Consider the following 23,485-nt stretch of genomic DNA (forward strand, 5'->3'; position numbering starts at 1 on the left):
ATCACATCAGGGTAGATGGGGTATCCATCACCTCTAGCATTTATCCTTTGTGTTAGAAATAATCCAATTATATTCTTAATTATTTTGAAATGTACAATTAAATTATTGACTATGGTCATCCTGCTGTGCTATCAAATACTAGATCTTATTCATTGTTTCTAACTATTTTTTCATAGCCATTAACCATCCTCCCCTCCCCAACCCTTCCCCTACTACCCTTCCCAGCCTCTGGTAACCATCCTTCTACTTTCTGTCTCCACAAGTTCAGTTGTTTTAATTTGTAGCTCCCACAAATAGTGAGAACATGCAAAGTTTGTCTTTTTGTGCCTGACTTGTTTCATGTAACATAACGACCTCCGTTTCCATCCACGTTGTTACAGGTGACAAGATCTCATTCTTTTTTGTGGCTGAACAGTACTCCATTGTATATATGTACCACATTTTATTTATCCATTCATCTGTTGATGCACACTTAGGTTGCTTCCAAATCTTGGCTACTGTGAATAGTGCTGCAGTAAATGTGGGAGTGCAGATGTCTCCTTGATGTACTGATTTCCCTTTTTTGGGGTATATACCTAGCATTAGGGATTGCTGGATCATATGGTAGCTCTATACTAATTTACATTCCCACCAGTGGTCCATGAGAGTTCCCTTTTCTCCATATCCTCACTGGCATTTGTTATTGCCTGTCTTTTGGATAAAAGCCATTTTAACTGGGGCAAGATGATACCTCATTGTAGTTCTGATTTTCATTTCTCTGATCATCAGTGATGTTGAGCAACTTTTTATATACCTGTTTGCCATTTGTGTGTCTTTTGAGAAATGTCTATTCAGATATTTTGCCCACTTTAAAATCAGATTATTAGGTTTTTTTCCTATAGAGTTGTTTGAGCTCCTTACATATTCTGGTTATTAAACTCTTGTCAAATGGATAGTTTGCAGATATTTTCTCTCATTCCATGGGTTGTCTCTTCACTTTGCTGATTGTTTCCTTTGCTGTGCAGAAGCTTTTTAACTTGATGTGATTACATTTGTTCATTTTTGCTTTGGTTGCCTGTGCTTGTGGGGTATTGCTCAAGAAATGTTTGCCCAAACCAATATCCTAAAGATTTTCCCCAAAGTTTTGTTGTAGCAGTTTCATAGATTTAAGTCTTTAAACTATTTTTATTTGATTTTTTATATGATGAGAGATAAATTTATGGTTTTATTCTTCTGCATATGGATATCCAGTTTTCCCAGCACCATTTATTGAAGAGACTGTCCTTTCCTCAGTGTATGTTCTTGGTTCCTTTGTTGAAAATGAGTTCACTGTAGATGTATGGATTTATTTCTGGGTTCTCTGTTGTATTCCATTGGTCTGTTATCTGTTTTGATGCCGGTACAATACTGTTGTGGTTACTATTGCTCTGTAGTATAATTTGAAGTCACGTAATGTGATTATTCCAGCTTTGTTCTTTTTGCTCAGGATAACTTTGATTATTCTGGGTCTGTTTTTCATCTTGACTATATATGAATATATAGTCATATATTCATATATATATGAATATATGACTATAAATGAATAAGGTAATTTGGATTTCTTCCTTAATCTTCACTTAAAATCTGTTTCTCAGTTAACACAGGCAAAAAAAAGTATGTGGAAATGATTGCAATTTATTTAATTAATACAAGTATAATTAAATCAGATATGATAGATATGGATCGTCATCACTTAGTTGCCTGAAAGACAAAGGTGTCCCTTTCTTGATTCAAATTGTATCTCAATGCTACCTACAATATAGCCAGGGACTGCTTTAGGTAGACTATACCTTTAACCCTATATTTCTGGAAGACCTTAGTCTTTCCTTAACCCCTCATAATCTGTTTTATGGACAGGTCAGAAATGTTGACCACAAAAATAATTAACATGGCATTTGGATTGCAGTGGGAAAGGGAAAAGATAGTTGAATGTTAGACTTCATAGATTTTACATTAATTTTAAATCGTGTCCCCATTTAATGTTATTTTTGAGCTCCATTGCTATGCCCATTTATCAAAGAAGTGTAAGTCATGTGCCAGTGTTTGTTTCTCAAAATGAATGTCTTCATGAAGGCTTTGTTTCTCCATTCCTGGTTGTCTGGTTGCCACAAGGGCAGCATGGGGGAGAAGAAACAGTGTGGCAAGATGCTCACGTTTGTTAAATCTGAGTGTCATATCATTAAAACATTTTTTTCTAAATGTTTGAAATATTTCATAAAAATTTGATTTCCAAAAAACAGAGTGATGCTTTGTTATAGATACCCCTCAGAGCTGTTTTTAAACCGAAGCTGTACTTGTGAAAGAACGTGCCAGGTTAAAATGGATAATTGATGGGAAATATTTGTACTATGCACCTAGCACTGTTGTAATGCTAGTTAAGTTACACACCAGAAGTCCAGATTTTCTGGATGTAGTACCCAAGAAGAAATTGGTTCTATAGGTCTTACTCTTCCAGGGCCCTCTGTTTTTAGTGTATTCACTCTCTGTCTCTGTTCCTCTCTCTGGCAGTGTAGCTTTGCTGTATGACTTAATGACATTGAGTGGAGCTTTGTGAGGCTCTATCATGCAAACTATGGACTTCTGTTCAGTGAAGCACAGAAGGGGCACAGAGGTACAGAGTCAGTGGTCCTGTGGGAATCTGCTTGGTGCAGTGGTTAACAGCTGCTTCCCGTAAGATTTAGCAAATAACATTTCTAGGTATTTCCATGTATTCAGTATCAAGTCATACCATGTACAACAGGAGAGTCTAATCATTTTGAAGGAGCTATCTTTGCCCTAAGATTTTCCTAATAAATGGTGAAAGCATATCCAACATATTTTTAAAGCCAGCTGTTATTGACACATTCCTTATCAGTTTCTTTTTTCTTGTGACTTTTTACCATTTACATGGATACCATGGCCTTTTGCTTCTAGTAGAAGGATCATGTTCCAATAATACGGGAAAGAAGCCAGAAGGTTCTTTTATTTATTAGCTTTACACCAAAGGAGAGAATTTCATGCCCTTAGGGGCCTACAGTTCTATAGTTCTTCGTCTGCCTTCTTTGGAAATAGACAACTCTTGTTTGCATCTGTGTATTTTATTTCAAATAGTGGAGTCCCCTCTCTACTTTTATTAATATTACTTTGGTTAAATAACTCCTTATTTGCCATTGTTGTGGCTGTTATTAGATTTAATGTGTACTTACAAAGTACAAAATACTTACAGACTTTAATTAGAATCTATTCCAGTTAGAATATCTTTATTTCAGTTACGTCATGAAAAAATTGGGAGATATGTTTTGTAAAGTAGGGATTGATTTAGAGCAAGAAACAAGTACCCTCTGCCTCGTGACTTGTAAACATTGACTCAACTGAGGATTAGTGCTGGGACTCTAATGACATTTAACATCTTTTCAAAGGGCACAGGAATGGGAGGAGTGAAAAAGTTTATGGACAAAAAATTGGCAATCATGTGATATTTAAATTGAGCCAACAAGTGGGGAATTTGGGCTACTCTAGGCTGAGAGAAAATTATGAGCTTTGAAGTACATGGCAAGTAGTTGGGTGGTGTTAAGCATAGCATAACTGGTACAAAATTAGACTGGGAGCATACTTGGAACAGATTATGAGGGGAGGAGAGCTAATTTTTAACATATTTTTAGTGATTTTTAAATATATTTTTAAAATGCATTTTTAACTACAGTACATGTTAATTGAATAAAATGTGGCATGTAGCAATAAAACATAAAAAACACCCATAATTCCACAGTCCCGAAATAAGCAGTGTTTCTTTTTATTATTTCATGTGTGCAAGTTTTGAAAATTAGATTATTGTACGTGTATTTTTACATATACTTTTTTATTGAAATGTAACATATGTAAAGTGCCAAATCGAACCGTACAGTGTAGTTTTTATGAAATGGATATATTCATGTATTCACCATTCAGATTCAGTAGAAACGTGTCAGTCCTCAGAAGCCCCCCATTGTGTCCTTTCCAGGCACTACCCCCTGCCCATTAAAGGGAACCGCTATCCTGACTGCAGTATCATAGTATCATACATTACCTTTTTGTTTTTTAACATTACCTAATAGTTTAAAAAGCTATTACATGACTACCCTTTTAAAAGCTTGCCTTTTTTTCAGTCTTTGTTTCTGAGATTTATATTGCTTGTAGCAGTAGTTCATCCATTTTCTTTTTCTTTTTTTTGGTCTCCCTGAGATGGGGTCTTGCTCTGTTGCCCAGGCTGGAGTGCAGTGGCACAATCTTGGCTCACTACAACCTCCACCTTTTAGGTTCAAGCAGTTCTGCCTCAGCCTCCTGTGTAGCTGGGATTACAGGCATGTGCCACCACACCCGGCTAATTTTTGTATTTTTAGTAGAGATGGGGTTTCACCATGTTGGCCAGGCTGGTCTCCAACTCCTGACCTCGTGATCTGCCCGCCTCGTTCTCACAAAGCGCCGCGATTACAGGCACGAGCCACCGCGCCCAGCAGTTCATCAGTTTTCATTGCTTATAGTGTTAAATCATAGGACTATATCACCATTTATTTACCTATCCAGTAGCATTTGGGTTGGTTTCTGGTTTGAGGTTGCTGGATTGGACTGCTGTGAAACCTGTGTGTCCTTCAATGCACATATGTAAACACTCATGATGGGTATGTACTCCATAGGAATGGAATTGCAAGACTGTAGGATTGTGTGTATGTTCAGCTTTAGTGAATGAAAGTGCCAGACACATTTCCCAAATTACATTCAGTTTGTATGAATTTACACTCCTCCAGCAGTGTAGGAGAGTTCTGGTTGCTTCATGTTGTTGCCAACCCTTGGTGTTGTCAGTCTTTGCACTTTTAGCTATTTGACTAAGCAGGGAGTGAATATCTCACCGAGCTTTTAGTTAGCATCTTCCTGGTGACTAAGTGGAACATTTTTTAAAATGTTTATTGACCATTTGGATATTTTTGTTTGTGTGATGTAGTGTTCAAGGTTTGTGTGGTTTTTTAAAATTTGGTTGTCTATCTTTTTGTTTTGTAGGCCTTCTTATATTCTGGTTATGAGAGTAGTTTTATATTGGAAATATCTTTTTCCACTTGGCAATTTGCCTTTTCGCTTTATTATTGCTGTCATATGATGAACAGAGGTTTATGCCAGCATTTAGGGAATGTGGGTGAAGGGGATGTGGGAATTCTTTGTACTCATCTTGTAACTTTTAAGTTTGAAATCATCACAATAAAAAATTCAGGACAAAAAGAATTAATACTATATAATTGATGTGTTTTGATGTTTTAAGTAACAGTATCTTAAACATCACTTTCTAATTGCTTGTTTATATGTAGAAATAAAGTTGATTTTTTTGATATTTGTATCTGACATCCTTACTAGATTCATTTCTTCTAATAGTTTATATGTTCTTTGAAATCTTTTTGTGTACACAATTATGTCATCTCCAAGTAGTGACCATTTTATTTATTTATTTTCTAATCTTAATGCCTTTTTTGTTTGTTTGTTTTTTGTTTTGCTTTATTGCACAAGCTAGGACCTCTCGTAATTAATAGAAGTGATGATGGTAGATATTTCATTCCCAATCAGTTTTAAGGGGGAGACTTTTACTGTTTCATCATTAAATATGAGGTTTGCTGCAGTTTTTTTCTGTGTAGATAACCTTTATCACACTGAGGAAGTTCTTCTATTCTTTGTTTCTAGTGGGTATTGAATTTTATCAGATGCTTTTTTCTCTAAAACCTGGGGGTTTTGTTTGTTGTTTTTTCTTTGTTCTGTTAATATGGTAAATTACACTGATTGATTTTGAAATATTAAACCAACATGGCATTTCTGGAGTAAACCTAATTTCTGGAATATATCATCTTTTTATATGTCACTACATTCTATGTGTCAGTGTATGGTGGGATTTTTAAAATCTATGTATTATGAGAGAGATTAGTTTTATTTCCCTTTTTTGGACGTTCTGGGGTAGGGTTTTTCTGGCCTTATAAAACAAGTTAGAAAATATTTTCTACATTTTTGTTCTCTGTATGGGTTATCGTAAGATTGTCGTCATTTCTTAATTTTTAGAAGAATTCAGTGGCCAAGCCAGTTGGGCTTAGAGATTCCTTTATGAAAAGGTTTTCAATTATAGATTCAAATTTTTTAGTTCTGGCTTTTCAGATTTTTCAGTAATTCTTATGTTGGTTTTGGTAAGTTCTTTTTTTTTTTTTTTGGTGGGAATGTGCCCATTCTAAAATTTCAAATTTATTGCCAGAAATTTTTCATAAGATTTTTAATGACTGTAAGACTTCAAAATTAAGTGCTGATACTGGTAATATATAGTCACTCTTCTTTTTTTGATTAGTGTTGCTAGAATCTATTTAATTTTTTTTTTTGAGAACCTATTTAATTTTATTGGTTTTTTTTCCCCCCATTGAACTAACCTTTGGCTTTGTTGATATATAGATATTTGTTCCTTTCCCTCCATGTACATTTGTTTTCTATTGATTTCTGCTTTTGTCTTCATTATTCTCTTCTACTTTTTGGGGGGATTAAATTGGCATTCTTTTTCCAAGTTTTTGAGATGGAGACTTAGGTCATTTATTTTTGGTCTTTTCCAATATATGCACTTCAGTGTTACAGATTTCTCTCTAATCACTTTAGCCTTATCCCACAAAGTTTGGTCTCACATATTTATTATCATTTAGTTCATGGTATTTTCTGATTTTTATTTTTTATTATGTACCCATGGATTATTTAGAAGTATATTGCTTAATTTTTTTTTAATTTATAGGGCTTTTCCAATAATCTTTTAAAAATATATTTATTTCTTAACTGCAGGCTAAATTTCTAGAAATGGTATTGCTGGATCAGAAGGTATGGTGAATTTCTAGACTTTTGGTCAGTATCACCACATTAACCTCTAAATAAGAGTATACCAATTTGTACTTCCTACAATAGCATATGAGAATGTCTAATATCCCACTCCCACCAATACCAGGTGTTATTTTTTATTTTTTATTTATTTATTTATTTATTTATTTATTTTTTTGAGACGGAGTCTCTCTCTGTCGCCCAGGCTGGAGTGCAGTGGCGCAATCTCGGCTCACTGCAAGCTCCGCCTCCCGGGTTCATGCCATTCTCCTGCCTCAGCCTCCTGAGTAGCTGGGACTACAGGCGCCCGCCACTACACTCGGCTAATTTTTTGTGTTTTTAGTAGAGACGGGGTTTCACCGCGTTAGCCAGGATGGTCTCGATCTCCTGACCTCGTGATCCGTCCGCCTCGGCCTCCCAAAGTGCTGGGATTACAGGCGTGAGCCACTGCCCCCAGCCACCAGGTGTTATTTTTTAAAAGTTCTTGGCCGGGTGCAGTGGCTCACACCTGTAATCCAAGCACAGATTTAACCAGGCGTGGTGGTATGTGCCTGTAGTCTCAGCTACTCAGGAGGCTGTGGTGAGAGGATTGCTTGAGCCCGGGAGTTTGAGGCTGCAGTGAGCTATGATAGCGCCACTGCCCTCCAGCCTGGGTAACAGCAAGACCCTGTCTCTTTAACATAAAATAAATAAAGTTCTTGCTAATTTGGTAAGGAATAATGTGTCTTTGTTTTAAGATATGATTTTTCAATTTCTGCTTTGGTCATATTTTTACTGACCAGTTTTTCTTTTGTAAGTTGGCTGTTCTTGTCCCTTGCTGATTTAATTTGGGCACTAGTCTGTTTGTTTATAAGGTTTTAAAAACTCTAGAAGAATTAAGCAGATACATCTCCATTCTAGAACCACAACTCTGTGGGTTAAGGAGAGATGATAAGGGTCTGAACTACACTGGCAGAATGGATCCAAAGTCCGGAAGGTGGGAGGAAGGGAAGGCTGAAAGTCTGGATAATTGAATATGAAGAGTGAGGAGGAGAGGGAGAAGGGAATGAAGAGTCCTGTGTGTTCACTGTGATGCCTGGGTGCTTACTGAGGCCTTTCACAGAGTTTGGAAACCCAGGAGGGTGAAGGAATATGAAAGAATGTGATGAGTGAGTTTGTGGGGGTCAAAGTACCTGAAAGACTTTAGAGGCATCTGTGCTAGGTAGTCATAGAAGTCAGGTTCTTGCTCAAGAGAGAGAGGACGTAGTTGGAGAGAAATTTGGGGATTGTCTGCATATAAACTAGAAACATAAAAGCTCAAAAAAGAGTTGAATAGATTGATGGATTTCGATTGCTCTTGGTTATAAAAAAAACCTTGGAAAGCTTGGGTTAAGAGTTTGGACTTCCTAGAAGGCAACCATGTCATTTCACAAATCATTCCCTGATACTTTTGTAAGAAATGTATTGGATAAATAATTAGCTTCATCTAGAATGGTCATTAAAGTATGATAAGTTCAGGCAAATGCTGCAGACAATGAAGAAAGGAAATCTGATATTTTCCTAATATTCTTTAAACATAGTCCAACATATGATTTGTCGGTTTTTTCTTTTTCTTTTTTTTTTTTTTTGGTCAGTCTTGCTTTGCCACCCAGGCTGGAGTGCAGTGGCACAATCTCAGCTCGCTACACCTCTGCCTTCCAGGTTCAAGCGATTCTCCTGCCTTAGCCTCCCAGGTAGCTGGGATTACAAGTATGCACCACCATGCCCAGCTACTTTTTGTATTTTTAGTAGAGTCAGGGTTTTGCCATATTGGCCAGGCTGGTCTCAAATCTCCTGGCCTCAAGTGATCTGCCTGCCTCAGCCTCCCAAAGTGTTGGGATTACAGGCGTGAGCCACCACGTCCGGCCTGTGTTTTTTTTTTTTTTCTTTTAGTTTACTGTCATTAAGACTTCTGACATATTTATTTTGTGATCTCGTTACTTCTAGATTCAATATTTGTGTAGAACCAGTCTTCACCTATGTATCAATCTTCCATCCATTCATCCACATCTTGCTATAAGAGGAGAAAAACACAAAAGGAAGAGAGGATAGAGGGCAAGGAAAAGCATCCTTAAGATGATTTGGACTTGGATGGACGGGATTGTAGAGTGAATCTAAGTGCCACATCTCTCTGTTGCTTCCTCTGGCTATGAGGGCAGAGAGGTACTTTTTTGTCCCTAGGCAGATAGGCTTGACCAGGAAGGGGACCTGGTTCATTTCACCCAGGCTGTCACGGCTTCGAGAGCACCTCTCCGCTCTTTCCGTCCCTCGACAGACCGGCTGATCTCTTTGGAGTGATGTTGGGTTTTGGTTTGTGCTTCAGGAACCGCTGATACTGATTTTTATCTGATCCCTTCTCTTTACATTTTAAGTGCCAGATTTTGAGGGGTAGTATTATCCTTTTAAAAAGAGCAGAGATTCCAGTGTTTTAGCCAAGATGTTTTCTTATTTTCTTCCTATAAATCCTGTATTTGCCTAGATGCTTACAACTAAAATGTGTGTTATTTTTCTTTCCTATCCTAATTGGATATGAGTAATAATGTCGGTTGTAAACCTTTAAGATGTTGAGAGTAGTTGTTAAACCCCCCATCCAGTCTTGTTGAAACTGTAAGTTTCTGAGCCTCCTGATTAAGAAGCACAAAATCATGGGTGGTTCTCCTCTGCGTCTTCTGAAATTAATTAACATGAAGTGCCATCTCAACCGACAGCATAAATGAATGTGAAACTTTGAGATTGCACAGTGTAGTAGAGAGTGGTTACGGGGACATAGCCCCTGGCCTCACTCTGTGACCTCTGACAGGTTTGGTCATTGCCCCAGTTTCCTCATTTTGAAAATAGTACAGAGGATAAGAATATTTACCTGACAAAATAACCAGACTAAATGAATTTAAGTAGCTAAGCACTTAAAATAGTACGTTGTACATAATAAGTACTGTGAAAGTATTAAGTGATAAAAGATCATCTTTCCTTTTATAGAATTTTGAACTTTAAAATTTAGTCAAATAGCTTGTTTTAGTAAGATTGAGTTCTAAGCCATTTATTCAGTCTAAAATATTTTTAGTATCATAATCATTTTCTTCGTGTAGTATGAAATTGCACTCAAGAAGGGCCATTTGGTCAAACTGACAACTGTCAAGTGTCTGCTGTAGGTATTTCTTATTGTTGGTGTTTGATTTGTCTTTGATGTGTCAGTTTTGGCTGATGAGTAATTGTCTGAGTACTGATAACTTGTTGGAATCGAGTGTAGCCCTGAGTACTCAGTCTGAATAAAGCATTTGGTTTCTGTAGCCCAGAGAACCTTAAATGTGACTTCTCTTCATTTTAGTCTGTAAACTTGTCAATTAGCCACGTTGAAAAGTGATTTTTGACTAGTGCTATCAGTAAACATGGAATCTTTTCTGTGATTGCCATGCTGATTAGGTAAATTGTCACTTGAGAAGCTATTGGCGAAGCTTGGTTTACGTGGCCTTAGAGCTCTAGAAAAGGGGTAAGTTTTTAAAGACCAAAGGAAAAAATTTTCCACTCTCGCCTGTACCTTCTGAAGTGCAATTCACTGTCTCAGAATTTTTTTTCTTCCTCTCAAATGGGTCTTCTGTTAGAGCCATACAAATGAATGATAATAAGTTTGTTTTACCATCTACTTCATTACAGATCAGCCAGGAAATACTTCTGCTTTATGAATACTTCCAGGTTATATATGTTACTGAGAGCCATATGAAGAAATTTGGTTAAAAATAGCCTTGAAATATTTCTTTGAGCCTTTTTTTCTTTTTGGATTGAAAACAAGGAGTGTTTTAACAGTTGCATCAGAGTTTATTGAAAGTTTTGGAAAATTTGCTTAGGTTTTAACAAAAAACTGTAATTTTTGTATGTGCTGAGTTTATATGGAAAAAGAAAATTGTCCTGGAGGTGAGAGATAGAAAATGGAAAATAGAGAGGCACCTGGCACACTAGAAGTGATATATTAGAAATGTTTGCTGTTTTTTAAGACATTTCTAGGTGTATAGGTTAGACAATTATTTCCTCCTCCAAAAAAAGCATTTACACTTAGTAAACTTTACATTCCAGTTCTACTTAGAAATACTGCTGTGCTTAATCTAAGAATAACATGTTTGAGTCTAATGAATATATATTATGGGTGGTGATGGCTTCATCTCCATTAGCACAGTTTCTAGGACAAAATATACAAGTTTTTTTCCCATCTTTATTTTTCTTAAAACATTAGATTGTTTCTGAAGGTTTCTCTTAATGTAGCTGTATCTTTGTATTGTCTTCATTCGATTTTAAATTTATTAGGGAGCCACTGTGGAAGCTTTCGTAAGTACCATGGAGAATGTGTATCCTGCGATTATACCATACATAAAAAGACACCAGGCAAGCACAATATGGAATTAAGTCCTAATGGTAAAAAGGGGTGTGTTTCCAGGGTAACCGCAGTGATTCCAGGGGATGTGAAGTAGAGGGGTCCGGATGAATATTTGCTGTATTTCTTTTGACTTCTGTTACATTTGCAAATTTTGTATATATAAGGGCACTAAAATGAAATACTTCTGGGAACATTTTAACTGATTCTCACTAAACTAATTTTGTACATGAGCTGAAAAAGTGGCTCAAACATTGATTTTACTTTCAGTAGATTACTTTCTCACAAATGGTAACTCATTGAAATTCATATGTAAATGTATCTTAAGTTTTCCCATAGAAATAAACCATACAAATGAAATGATTGCTATTATTGTAAGAACTTCTTACTTTTATCTCTTCAGAAAATTGATTTTCTGATAGTGTATAGTCTGTAGTAATGACTCAGAACTTACTCTGGGCGTAGGGCGGGGAACTGTCTTCCTCTGTTTTCTGTGGAGTGTGTAGTAGTCAGCATCCTCCACATTGTTACTCGGTTTGACTGCTAGTAGTTTGGTTCTTAAGAAATAAAAAAGGAACTTAATTCCAATTGACTAAAGATACCACCTTTTAATTCACAATGGGAATCTGCCTGGAAGTGACAGCTGGTGAAGGGCTTCCTGCACCTTTCTGAGAGGTGGGTTTGGCACCCATGGGTATGGCTGCAGAAACTTTTCCAGTTGGCCATGGACTGAGGTGGGAGTGGGCTGTGGCAGCTGCAGATGGCTGCCCTCCTTCAGGTAGTTTGTCCACATAAAGAAAACTTTCTTCAGTCTGGCCTTCTCAGCATGTCGAGATGGGAAGGAAGCCAGGGCTGAGGCTGCCAGTTATGAGCTAGAATCATTGTGAGCAGCTAGATATTTTATTGATTCCGTGTTCTTTGTCATGGGGCTTTTAAAGCATGATTCTACTTTTTTCTTTCTCTCTCTTTCTTAAGTAAAAACCATATATATTTTTGGTTTCTAACCAGAGATAAGCTTTCAACTCTTCTTTTCTTTAAGTAATTTTGAAAAGCATTTTTCTAGTTTGTGTTTCTATTAAAATGTGAGCCTGAATACATTATGGTAAGCGTTGTTGTCCCTGGTCTCGGGAGTCTAGAGGAGGTTACTGTCCTCACATGGTGAACTCATTAGACAACTTCTGGAACCAGCAGTTTTAATTAGGTCACAGCAGACCCCGCTGAAGGTGAAGTGACTGCAAGCTGTGGTTCGCTGATATAGACAGGCCCAGATGTTTCTTTCATCCTATATCCGTCAGTTTATGTAGAAGAGCAGGAGCCATTTAATTGTTTCTTCTAGTTAGATGATGTTGCTATTTCAGCTTTGCGTTACAAGAAAACTATCAGAAAAGATGGAGAAGTGGGTGGTCCCTTCATTAATGTATTTTCTTGGTTTGTGTTGGAGAGATTGTGTGTGCTCTGCTTAATGTTAATGAAAGCAATTTATGCCTTCAGAAGGAAAATTTCAGGATTTCTGTTGTAGATACTATTCATTCAGTTTGTATTAATTCTATTTATGGAAAAGAACTAAACCTTTCCTTTTCCACAGCATTTAAAATATAAATGTAAAAACTGTGTGTAATGTATGTATCTTTACTTACACACACATACACACACACACACAGGATTATGTGAGTTTAGTGACCAGGGGTTACTAAACCTATTTTGTTATCAAAGGAAAAATAATAAAAAATTTGCTGACCTTGTTAGTTACTTACCTTTTTACATTTGTGGTGTGTGTTATTATGATACTAGTTTATTTGGTTTACAGTCTTTCTCAGATTTTTTTCAAGAACTTTTAATTATAAAATATTGGGTAGTTGAATATTGGTCACTTTTAAAAATCTTCTTAACCTTTCCTGTTTCTTTTTCAGATATGAGGCCCCAGGATTCCTGGCGAGGTCCTCCTCCGCTTTTCCAGCAGCAAAGGTTTGACAGGTAATATTAAAGTAGACATGACTTTTAAATACTTTCTGACACCAACATTTGGGGTTTATGGGTTTTATGGAAGCTAAAACCTCTGTGGTTTGAAATGTACTTTTTCCCACCAAAAACAATTTCCCTTGTGCCTATCCTTTAGGAAAATATATAGCTAATACTTTGAATTAAAAGACTCATGTTTAATATACTTTCTTACTTTTCTTGGTTCTTGGCCTTTATTTTATTGATGCTTTTGAGATGCCCTGAAAAATGCAACACAGCTTAAAACTGTATTAGGTTTTGGTCAGGCTAAACAAATTTCTTTTTAGAAGGGTTGTGCAGCTTAATGAGGCATAACTAATGGTGTTCCACTTTTATCATTTCTGTGCGGGCAATGCAGCGTTAGTACAGACCAACCATTGATTCTTGCTACAAACCTCTTGAAGTCCTAATCAGCTTCTTTGGTACAACTTTTTCAGGGCTGACAAGCCTATTGTAGGGCAGTGTCACTGTAGGTCAGTAGTTATTAGTTGCCACTGAAAACAGTTTCTTTAACTACTTAAGACTGAACTGAATTAAACGCAGAAGGGACTCAGAAGAGGATTATGGGATCTGCAGTCTAATAAGTACCATGGACTAGGAAGAATGTGACATGGTTTAATAACAAGGGATGTTTAACATATATTCCTTCATTGATAAGTTGTGTGCTCCTAAGTCAGATGGACTCTGTACGACAAGACAACTAGGCACGTTATGAATAATTAACATCTGTAGAATAATTTTTAAAGGCCAGCTTTAAGATGTATCATTTCATGATGGTTTTGCCAACATCAGTAAATGCAAAAACAAATTAAGCCCCATCATAATAAGGCTTTCTTTTTTGCCTTCCCAGTTTTAATCTGTTTTATTCTCTTCTCCTCTGCCATGTTAACAGTCTCTAATCTGTTCACATCTGAAATGAATAGTGTTTTTATAAATGGGATTCTAAATGCAGCTTCCCTTTTAAGAAAACTTTATAACTCTTTAGAGACTCCAGAACTTTATTTCATTGTTATCTTCAAGAGGATAAAAGGAATCATGTTATTCGATGTTTACTAATAGTGTCAACTTAGTGCAAGTCTCATTAAATGTAATACGACTAGCAATGTGTGTATTAATGTTTTGATTTTAGTATATGTTCTGAAAGCACACAGTATGTGCTGTTTCATTTTCCTCAGTACCACAAATTTTAAGCAGAAATTAAGTAAGTAAGGGGTAAATTTTTCCTAAATTATATACTTGGTTTCCCTATCTTATTGCTCACTTTCCATACTAATAATAATGGCGAATGTTTGTCTGCTTACAAAGTGTTAACACTGTGTTAACATCCTTTAATAAGAATGATTTCATTTATTCCTCCTAGCAATGCATTGAAATAGATGCTGTTATGTTTACATTTTTGCAAATGAAGAAAGTGAGGCACAGAGAAGTTCAGCAGCTTACCTAAGGTCACTCTTTTGTGCCATTCTTTACCAAGAAACTTTTCACTGGAACAAAACTTACCAGAATATTTACTCTGAGCGTAATATAAAGACGTAGGGACTTCAAAGGAAGTAAAGGATCTGTTTCCACTTCTAAGGCCCCAACAGCTTTCCTCCCCTCTGTTCACATTAAAAGTTTTCCTAAGATCATCATCATTGTCCCTTCCCTTACCCTGCTGTCCATCAGGTTTTGTTCTTATTCTACCCTAGCCAAGTACTAGTATTATTCTGACTTTGTGAACCCAGCAGGTTAGTGACAAGTTTTGTGGGAATGTTTTTTGGTTTAGTTTTAGTCAGATACTTAAAATTAAGCCTGAAAGCAAAAGGTAAATGTGAGCATAATAGAGTTCTATCATAAAAGTCTTACATCACAGACATTTAAGAAAGAGACCATTTTGTTCCAGAACCAGGTTTTACCAGTTCTTAGTTCAGTATGTTTCCACGACACTACTGTTTGTTGAGAATCCTATTAAGAGAATTTTGAGTGTCTTTTTTTATTACATTGCATTTCTTGAATAATTTCCTACTTTAAGATGGTATGTATAATCCATATATCCAGTAGATTTAAAAATACAACAGGAACATCCTCCCAACACAGACACAGCCTAGAGTTAATAGATACCCAGCATTGGAGTTCCCTTTGTCACTTGAGTTTTGCCACATTGTTTGGGTTCTTCTTGTCAATGGAGGCCTCATTTTCAGTCATTTGCAAGGCAGCCATTTAGTTTTTTACCTATGAGTGTTAAGCTCAATCATGAAAAATCTTTTAAATAAAACTCCGATTTTACCATATGCATACATTTAAAATATTCAAATTGGTAGTAGTTCACATCTCCAGTAACTTTCCAAAATAATTTGGAAACTTAAAAAAATTGTTCCTATCTACGATGCCAAATGGCTCAAATAAGTTGCCTTATTTATTAACTTCTTTTATTGATTTATTGATTGAGACAAGGTCTCACTCTGTCACCCAGGCTGGAGTGTAATGTCATGATCTTGGCTCAGTGCAGCTTCTGCCATCCAGGTTCAAGTGATTCTGATGCTTCAGCCTTCCAAGTAGCTGGGACTACAGGCTCCCACACCACCATGCCTGGCTGATTTTTGTATTTTTAGTAGAGATGGGGTTTTCCCATGTTGCCTAGGCTGGTCTCAAACTCCTGGGCTGAAGTGATCTGCCTGCCTCGGCCTCCTGGAGTGCCGGGATTACAGGCTGAGTTACTGTGCCTGGCCTAATTGCTAATTTTTAGAATTTAGGATATGTCAATTTCTGTGCTTCTATCCCAGATTTTAAAACATAATTTCCTAGGCAAATTTTTAGTTTTGTAAGTATTTGCAAAGTATATAATTAGTCTAGACATATGATAAACTTGTTGAAAATAAAGGCCTTTCTGTCATAAAAGTCAGAAGAAGGTAGTACATGACATCCTTGCTTTGTTCTTCTGTTTAATTTTAATTACTGATTTTTTTCATAAAAATTATATTTGTCAAAAACATTATAAGTAATCAATTCAAACAAAAAGAACTTTGCGTTTTTAAACTGTGGCTTTGTTCTTAACCTGTTTTTGGAACATAAAATAGTTTTGAATTGCATTTATAATGTATATTATTTATGCCAGCAGATCTTTCTAAAACTCAATTGAATTTTATTATTGTAAGACTCAAAAGAAAAACTGATCACAGTTAAGATGTGAATTGTATTTTTAGCCCGTGGGTTTTGCATTAATTGGCCCAGTTTTGATGAGACTTTGGTTACAGCACAAACCTTAGTTTAGCCCTTCACTCCTGCAGAGACTGGAAGAGACCATTCCTATCTCTGCACACGGAGCTCTTCTTGCTAAAACAGATGGAGACATTCTTGCTAAAATATATTTGTGCTAGTAATTATCCTGAAAAATAATTAAAAGCCCTAGCCATATGCATTTTCTTTCTGAGATAAAAACTTATTTTTAATTGTATTCTGAATTACTTATAACACATTGTTATTAGAGCTCTGGTTTCAGCTACCAACTGTAAAGAAAAACTTTAGCCTTTCTAGAGTTCTTTAGAGAGCAGTACATCTCTTCAAACCATCACACAAAAATAATTATCTCTGGTGTTGTTTTAATAAAAAGAAGGCAAGCTCCAAGTGAAGGGAGGAGAGTGGGGGTAGAGAGGATGGATTCAGGCTTGAATAGCTGTGAGAAGAATGCTTTACCCAATGAGCCCAGCGCCGGGCTTTTTTCCCCTAAGACCTCGGAAGTGAAATTCTTATGCTGATATGGTTATAACTGATTACCAGCTAGTCAGCACTTCAGTGAATTTAAAGTTTTATTGAATTCCTCCTAACATGGTCAGTGGCCCCAAAGCTTCTGATGTTCAAATATACTGGAGCATTTGCCTCTGTTTATTCTTTGTAGTGCCTTCCATAAAATAGAAGTTATGGAAAGTGCCTTAAGGAGAAAGTAAAGTCTTAAATGGTGATTGCCTTTAGAAGGTATATCCTTGCTACATTGTTTGTGTGACAGTTTTTAATTAAGTTATGATTTAGTACATTATACCTGTTGCTTTGCATCTGCAAAGTTAAAATAGTCACTTGAAGACAATTAAAACATTTCTTTCGACTAGTAATCTGCGACAGCAAACTGGGTTATAATAGCCGTTGAATCTGTGTTCCCATGTAAACTGTACACCAAATGCCAGTCAGCCCATGCCAATTAGTGCTCATGTTGCTAGGTCACCGTGGTCAATTGAAAGCTGCATCAATAGAACTTGAAAAGGTTTCCTCCCAATCAGACCTTCTGACATATTGAACAGAATAATGGATGGGAAAAAACAGCCAAGTCTCCTACCCTGGATTCAAAATACTCAGCAGTAAGAATTCATTTGCAACCTGCAATTAAGTAGAAAGAATGGATCCAAGAACGAGTCTGGACATTTTTGAAAATAAAGCCTCATTTCTCCTGTCTTGTACATGTTTACTCTTTGGATAGCATCTTAAATGTAGCCATCTTGGTGATCTTGGGTCTACATCTTTAAGTGACTAAAAAGGAAACTTCCCAATTGAAAATGAACAAAATAACTTTTAAAAGTCAGAACTTCTCAGTTGAGTTTAAACATCCATTGTAATAAATGCTGATGCTTCATGAAACATGTTAGATTATACTGGATATAAGGGACACAAAGGCCATTCTGATACTCTGTATCCCATATGATAAATCCAGGTAAATTGGATTGTACTAAAATTTCGAGATGATACCTGCCGATTTTAGGCTTTGTGCTGTATAATAGGTGTGGCTTCTGATGTAAAACTGGTACTTTCCTACAGAGGCGTTGGGGCTGAACCTCTGCTCCCATGGAACCGGATGCTGCAAACCCAGAATGCAGCCTTCCAGCCAAACCAGTACCAGATGCTAGCTGGGCCTGGTGGGTATCCACCCAGACGAGATGATCGTGGAGGGAGACAGGTAAATGGTTGTGGGATGAAAAGTGTACTGCTCACTTTATATTTCAACAAGCCTCACAGGACTCCGTATTTTCTTACCAACATTTCTGGAGAAGACACTGATAGAGTAGCTTGGAGTAGCTTGGCTGAACTTGGGTCTGTCATTAAAAATGTATATGGGTTGAGTACCTGCTTCACTAAATAGGTTATATACCTTGAAGATGCCAAAGAATTTCTAACCCAAAAGCCCTTTAAATCATAGCAGTCAGTGATAATTAGTCCAAATATAGTCAGTCACCAAAACACATTGTTTTTCCTTTAAGGATATTGTTCTTCAATAGAACCTAGATCCCTCTTAATGGGTGATGATTTTCTGGAAGCTGGAAAGTAAGTCTGCTTTTTCAGCTGTTGTCTTTTAGAAGTCATTTTAAAATGTTGTCATTTTAGAAGTCTCCTGCCTTGATTCATCTGATATCCCTCCTCATAAAAGAAATTTCTGCTTGATAATCTTCCACATATTTTTCTTTTCAATGTAAGCAGCTGTATCACTGAATGACTATCATAATTCCTAGACAAATTTAGTATATGTAAGCTTCATGTCCTTCTCTTTACAGCATCCAGTTTTAGCAGCATTTAAGACTGAGGTCTATTTGACATAATTTCCTCCAGCAATTTGACACCCTGGCCAGTATTTACATGCTCTTAATGGAATCCTTACTAGAGAACAAGATTAGAATGCTATGATTCAGAGTAATGTGTATGGAGTTTGGCACCTGCAGTGATGTGAAGTGGTTTTTAAATTGCTTACCTGGTGTTGCCTCCAGGCCTTTTGCAGTGCTTCACATATTAATTAGTAAGACCTCTCTTCTCACAGCTAAGGAACATATTTTGTATGTTTTTTGATGTATTCTTACAAGTATCTCCACCTTACAAGAAGATAATCACCTTAATTGCAAATAGTTAATTTCTTCTGAGAGTATTTTGTTACAGTTTATTTAAATCAGTTTATCGAATTTTGCTTTGAATTCTTTCAGCCCAGGACCTCTAAAAATCGTATCAGTGAACTAAAGCTCTTTATGTTACTATGGTTAGATGGCACTAGACCGTTTCAGTGATGAGCATTTTTGAAGTGAGGACATATTTGTAACTGGAAGAAACCTTGGAGAATGTGTAGTCTAGTCACCTCATTTTCCAAGTCAGGAACTGAAACCCTGAAAACCCCACACGGTTGAGCAGGAGAACTGGTAGCTGGCTGCCTAGACTGGTGACCCCAGTTCATCCATTTTCCTCTCTCCTTTGGAGATCTTCCTTTTAAAGGAACTCTCTGCTGTTACAGGAGGTAAAATTCTTATTTACTTAGAAGATATAAACCAATTGGTAAATTTATTATTCTTTTAGGACTTTTTGAAAATAACATTTCTTCTTTCTCAGTCTCTTTGCCAGGGAGATACTTTTTATTAAATCACAATTGTTGAAGCACTATTAAATTGCAGAAGTTTGTTGTTAAAAACATAGAATCATTACTTCATTGTATTTTTAGTAAAGTTTTATATGACCAAACAAGGCCTTAGCCTGCATTCTGGCCTTGAGTCTGCACATGTTCATGTTTAAAGTACTGAAGTGCTCTCTGGGTGGCAAAATGAGGTGGGAGGGGGTTCCATTTCAAAACCCTAGAGGCCTAGAAAAGGACTTATAATGAAGAGGTGTCAGGTTTATCTTTTGTTATACAGAAATGTTATTTGCAAACATACTAGGATATGTTATAAAGGTCACGGCTAATGGATTGTGTAATAACCTTAATATATCATTTAAAGCCCTACTATTTGTTGCTAAATAAAAAATCCCTAAAATCAATTGCTCATTTGGCCTTAACTGACTTAGCAAGCTCTTGCCTTGGTTAAAGCAAAGTTACTTTCCTTGTGTAATAAGTCTAAATTGATGTGGGTATCTTACCAAAAAGTAACTTGAATTACTACTGCTAGGACAGTGAGAAAATTGAGAACCACTGTCTGTACATGTTGTTTACACAGAACACTTTAGTTATTTGTGTGCATTTGTGATTGTTAAGGTTTTTTGGTTTATTTTTCAGTAATAGCATTTGTGCTAGCCTCCAACTTTGCAACAAGTCTGTATTAAAGCTCTGGATCAAAGCACCTTTTATGGGGCCTTTCCATGTGCTGTACCTTTAACACATACTCAGTTTCCTTATGATGTGTTTTTCCATAGAGGTTTAAAGTTAACTGACTTGCAGGAGTATCGGTCCAGAAAATAAACTCTTTCTTTTGTTTATTTTCAGGGATATCCCAGAGAAGGAAGGAAATACCCTTTGCCACCACCCTCAGGAAGATACAATTGGAATTAAGCTTTTGTAAAGCTTTCCCAAATCCTTTCATCATTCTACAGTTTTATGCTATTTGTGGAAAGATTTCTTTCTCAAGTAGTAGTTTTTAATAAAACTACAGTACTTTGTGTATTTCTTTTAACTGTGTATATTTCTACTGATCTGATCTCACTGTTTATGTTGCTTTCCAAAGATGTATGTTGCATAATACAGTGGATCTGAATTTATTATTGCTTATAAAACACATTTGATGGAATAGGAGTACTGGTTTTTCATAATGGTTAAAAATGAAACCAGCTGTGGATTTCAAAACACAGTGTATTCTAGATCATCTAAGATCCATGCTGATTTTTATTGCACAAGAATTAGGTTTGAACTCTTGAGCTGGAACCTCAGCAAACTAGAGTATATATTGTTCAGTATTTCTTTGGAAACATTTCATTAATGTACTTGTCTTACAGAAATTTCTGAACTTTAGTAAAAAAAATAAAGTTAAACTTTTAAAACTCTGTTTTGTGTTCTTGTTATTTTGCAGTATTTCAACTTTGAAAATCTTGACCAAGTGTGGTTTTTTAAAATTAACTTTTGCAGAAAACTATTTCTATAATCAGATGTCCAAACCAAAGGACAAAGAAGTCAATGAAGAAGTAGATTTTAAAAGATAGGGTCAGCAAGACATAACAAAAGCTTTAACTTTGTTGTATTATGTCAGTGACTGATCTGGCTAACTCAAAAATCTTTGTGAGATAAATTACATTTTTACAAATTTAATGTAGACTTCTCCAGTTTTAAGGACTTGTTTTAAATCTTCAAGTTGACAATTTTAATTAATGGCCAAATAGTCTATGCTCCTTAGCATATTTTTGTATGTCATTAGATTGCAATTTGTACTCATGTTTTTCCTTGCTACTAAGTACACCATAAATTGCTTAAATGTGTGTTTGGAGTTCACATACAGCACTTACATATGCATTTTCATTTGATTGCCAAAACATATTTAGACACACATACAGAGACTATTGCTTTGTTTCAGTTTTTCCCTCCTAGCCCAAGATTGTGAGGTAAAGCTTCTCTTTGACCTCCTGACTTAGGATATTTTTGCTTTAATATTCAACTGAAGCACGCTTGTTAAACTTAGTCTGTGGGAAAAAAAAAATCTCACCTCAACCTTGAATAGGAAGGTATTTTGTAGCTATTGAGTTCATTGCTAATGATGGGTGACCAGAGCAGGATCCTTTATTGTTGAGACAAAGAGTCTCTCCATCAGGAATTACCAACCCAACCCTTACATAATTGCCTTCGCTCAACATTCAAGTGATAATGCCTTCTATTAAATTTCTCTGTAAGTTTATCTCCCAAATATTAAAAATGTAGACAGCCATCTCAGTAAAGCATTGCATATTCCAAAGGAGCTTATAAATGTTTTACTGTTCATAGTTCATAGTCAAAACCCACAATTCCACTCTTTATATTCTCAGACCTTTAGTTTTGGCTTAGTTTTAAGCTGTCCTGAGACTAACTCAGTTTTTGACTGAATGTTTAAAGCACTGTTTGGAAGACATCTGAGCAAAAGGCCTGATGGAGAAACTGATGACGGCAGATTTCCTCTGCAGAACTGGCAGGTGTTCCCTCGCTGAGCCGGCTTCAGGCCCTGCTCCGTGACCTCACCCTTGCTTCTTCCTCTCCATCCTTAGTCTTCATCTCTTTCCAACTTGGTTCCGCGTTTGAATCTTCCAGGAAAATGCCCTGCCCATTTCAATCAGCAAAATGCTTTTCAGAGCTTTAATGTTTAAAGCTGTAAATATCTCCTCCAAATTCTGATGTAAAAATAAATTCGTTGGGCCAATTTTAAGTAGTTACTTGTACGCAATTATATTCTCTTTAAACGGCACATTTTTTCAGGGTCCCCTGTTAAACAAAAATCTTAGAACCTGGAAACAGCCTGACTACTCTGGGGCTAAGGGCCCGTAATGAGCAGTTGTCTTCCCTTTAAAGATCAAATGGGGTAATGTATGTTAATGTACAAAGCCGTCTACAAACTGGTATTAGATTGCCATTTAGCGTTACAAAGGCAAATTGGGTGTAATGAGCGATAGGTTAATTTTCGTACGATGACGTGGGATGCCAGGAACGGGCCGGGTGAGGCCGGGGTCCCTGCACTCCTTTGCTGGGCGCGCCTGGACCGAACTGAAGGGCCCGGGCGCCGTGACCTCGCAGCCGGGGGCGGGATGGTGGCGGCGCCCGGGCCCCGCGTGCTACTCAGAGCTCAGGTCCTAGGTGCTTGGCTCAACTTTCTCCCAGCGGGGTCGGGAAGCGCCGGGCCCTCGGTGCACGTGGGGCACGCGCCCGGCGCCTGGGTCTCCCCTGCGGCTCGCTAGTCGCCCGGCCCAGCCCGCAGACCCCGCGGCTGGCCCTCCCGGGAGCCCCGCGAGCCGGCCGCACGCACAGGATGGGCGCGGAAAGCCCCTTCCTCTACCCTCGGGCTCACCCTCCTTCCTCGTCCGCGGCGCCGCAGCTTCTCAACCTGCCGCTGCATCTCAACTCCCTGCAAGCAGCAGAGCTGTAGAATACCAGAAATGGTCTTCCTTCCGAGGCTGCCGTTTTAAGTTCCAAGTGTGAAAGTAACCGAATTTTGCTATGCTTAGAAATCTAAAATCTAGACATTCCCTGAAGAGTCAACTTAGAGTCCCCAATTTCTCGATCTGGCTCCGTCCCACTGACTGACGCCTCCTGCCCACCCCGAAAGGATCCTGGAGCTGCGATCTCGCCAGACTCTATTCCTAGTGATCCACTGCTCTGCTATTTCCCATCAGGAAAAAGTCACCAAACGAATGAACTAGCAAACGGCCCATTCTCGATGGATGTCCCCTCCACTCAGTAAAGCAGAATCCTCCTGTGGCTTGTTTCTCCACGCCTTATTTATGGAATGAGGGCCAAAAGAGAACAGGCTTGAATTGATGTGTATGAAATAGGAATACAGCTGTTCACTACTGCAAAATAGTTTGCACAAC

At 37.2% G+C, this 23,485-nt stretch overlaps 1 protein-coding gene across 4 annotated transcripts in view; it reads left to right on the forward strand.

Annotated features, from left to right (window-relative positions):
- XRN2 (5'-3' exoribonuclease 2) overlaps positions 1-20,983 on the forward strand; it is an 86,719-nt gene extending 65,736 nt beyond the window's left edge. For all 4 annotated transcript variants that reach the window (XM_514546.6, XM_054674615.2, XM_016937545.2 and 1 more), the window contains 3 exons: positions 13,147-13,210; positions 18,017-18,155; positions 20,430-20,983. In XM_514546.6, coding sequence (XP_514546.2) covers positions 13,147-13,210; positions 18,017-18,155; positions 20,430-20,495 — 269 coding nt within the window. In that variant the 3' untranslated portion in view covers positions 20,496-20,983. The remainder of the gene's footprint in view (positions 1-13,146; positions 13,211-18,016; positions 18,156-20,429) is intronic.
- The last annotated feature ends 2,502 nt before the right edge of the window (positions 20,984-23,485 follow it).

Source organism: Pan troglodytes, chromosome 21, assembly GCF_028858775.2.
Source record: "Pan troglodytes isolate AG18354 chromosome 21, NHGRI_mPanTro3-v2.0_pri, whole genome shotgun sequence".
Classification (NCBI taxonomy): domain Eukaryota; kingdom Metazoa; phylum Chordata; class Mammalia; order Primates; family Hominidae; genus Pan; species Pan troglodytes.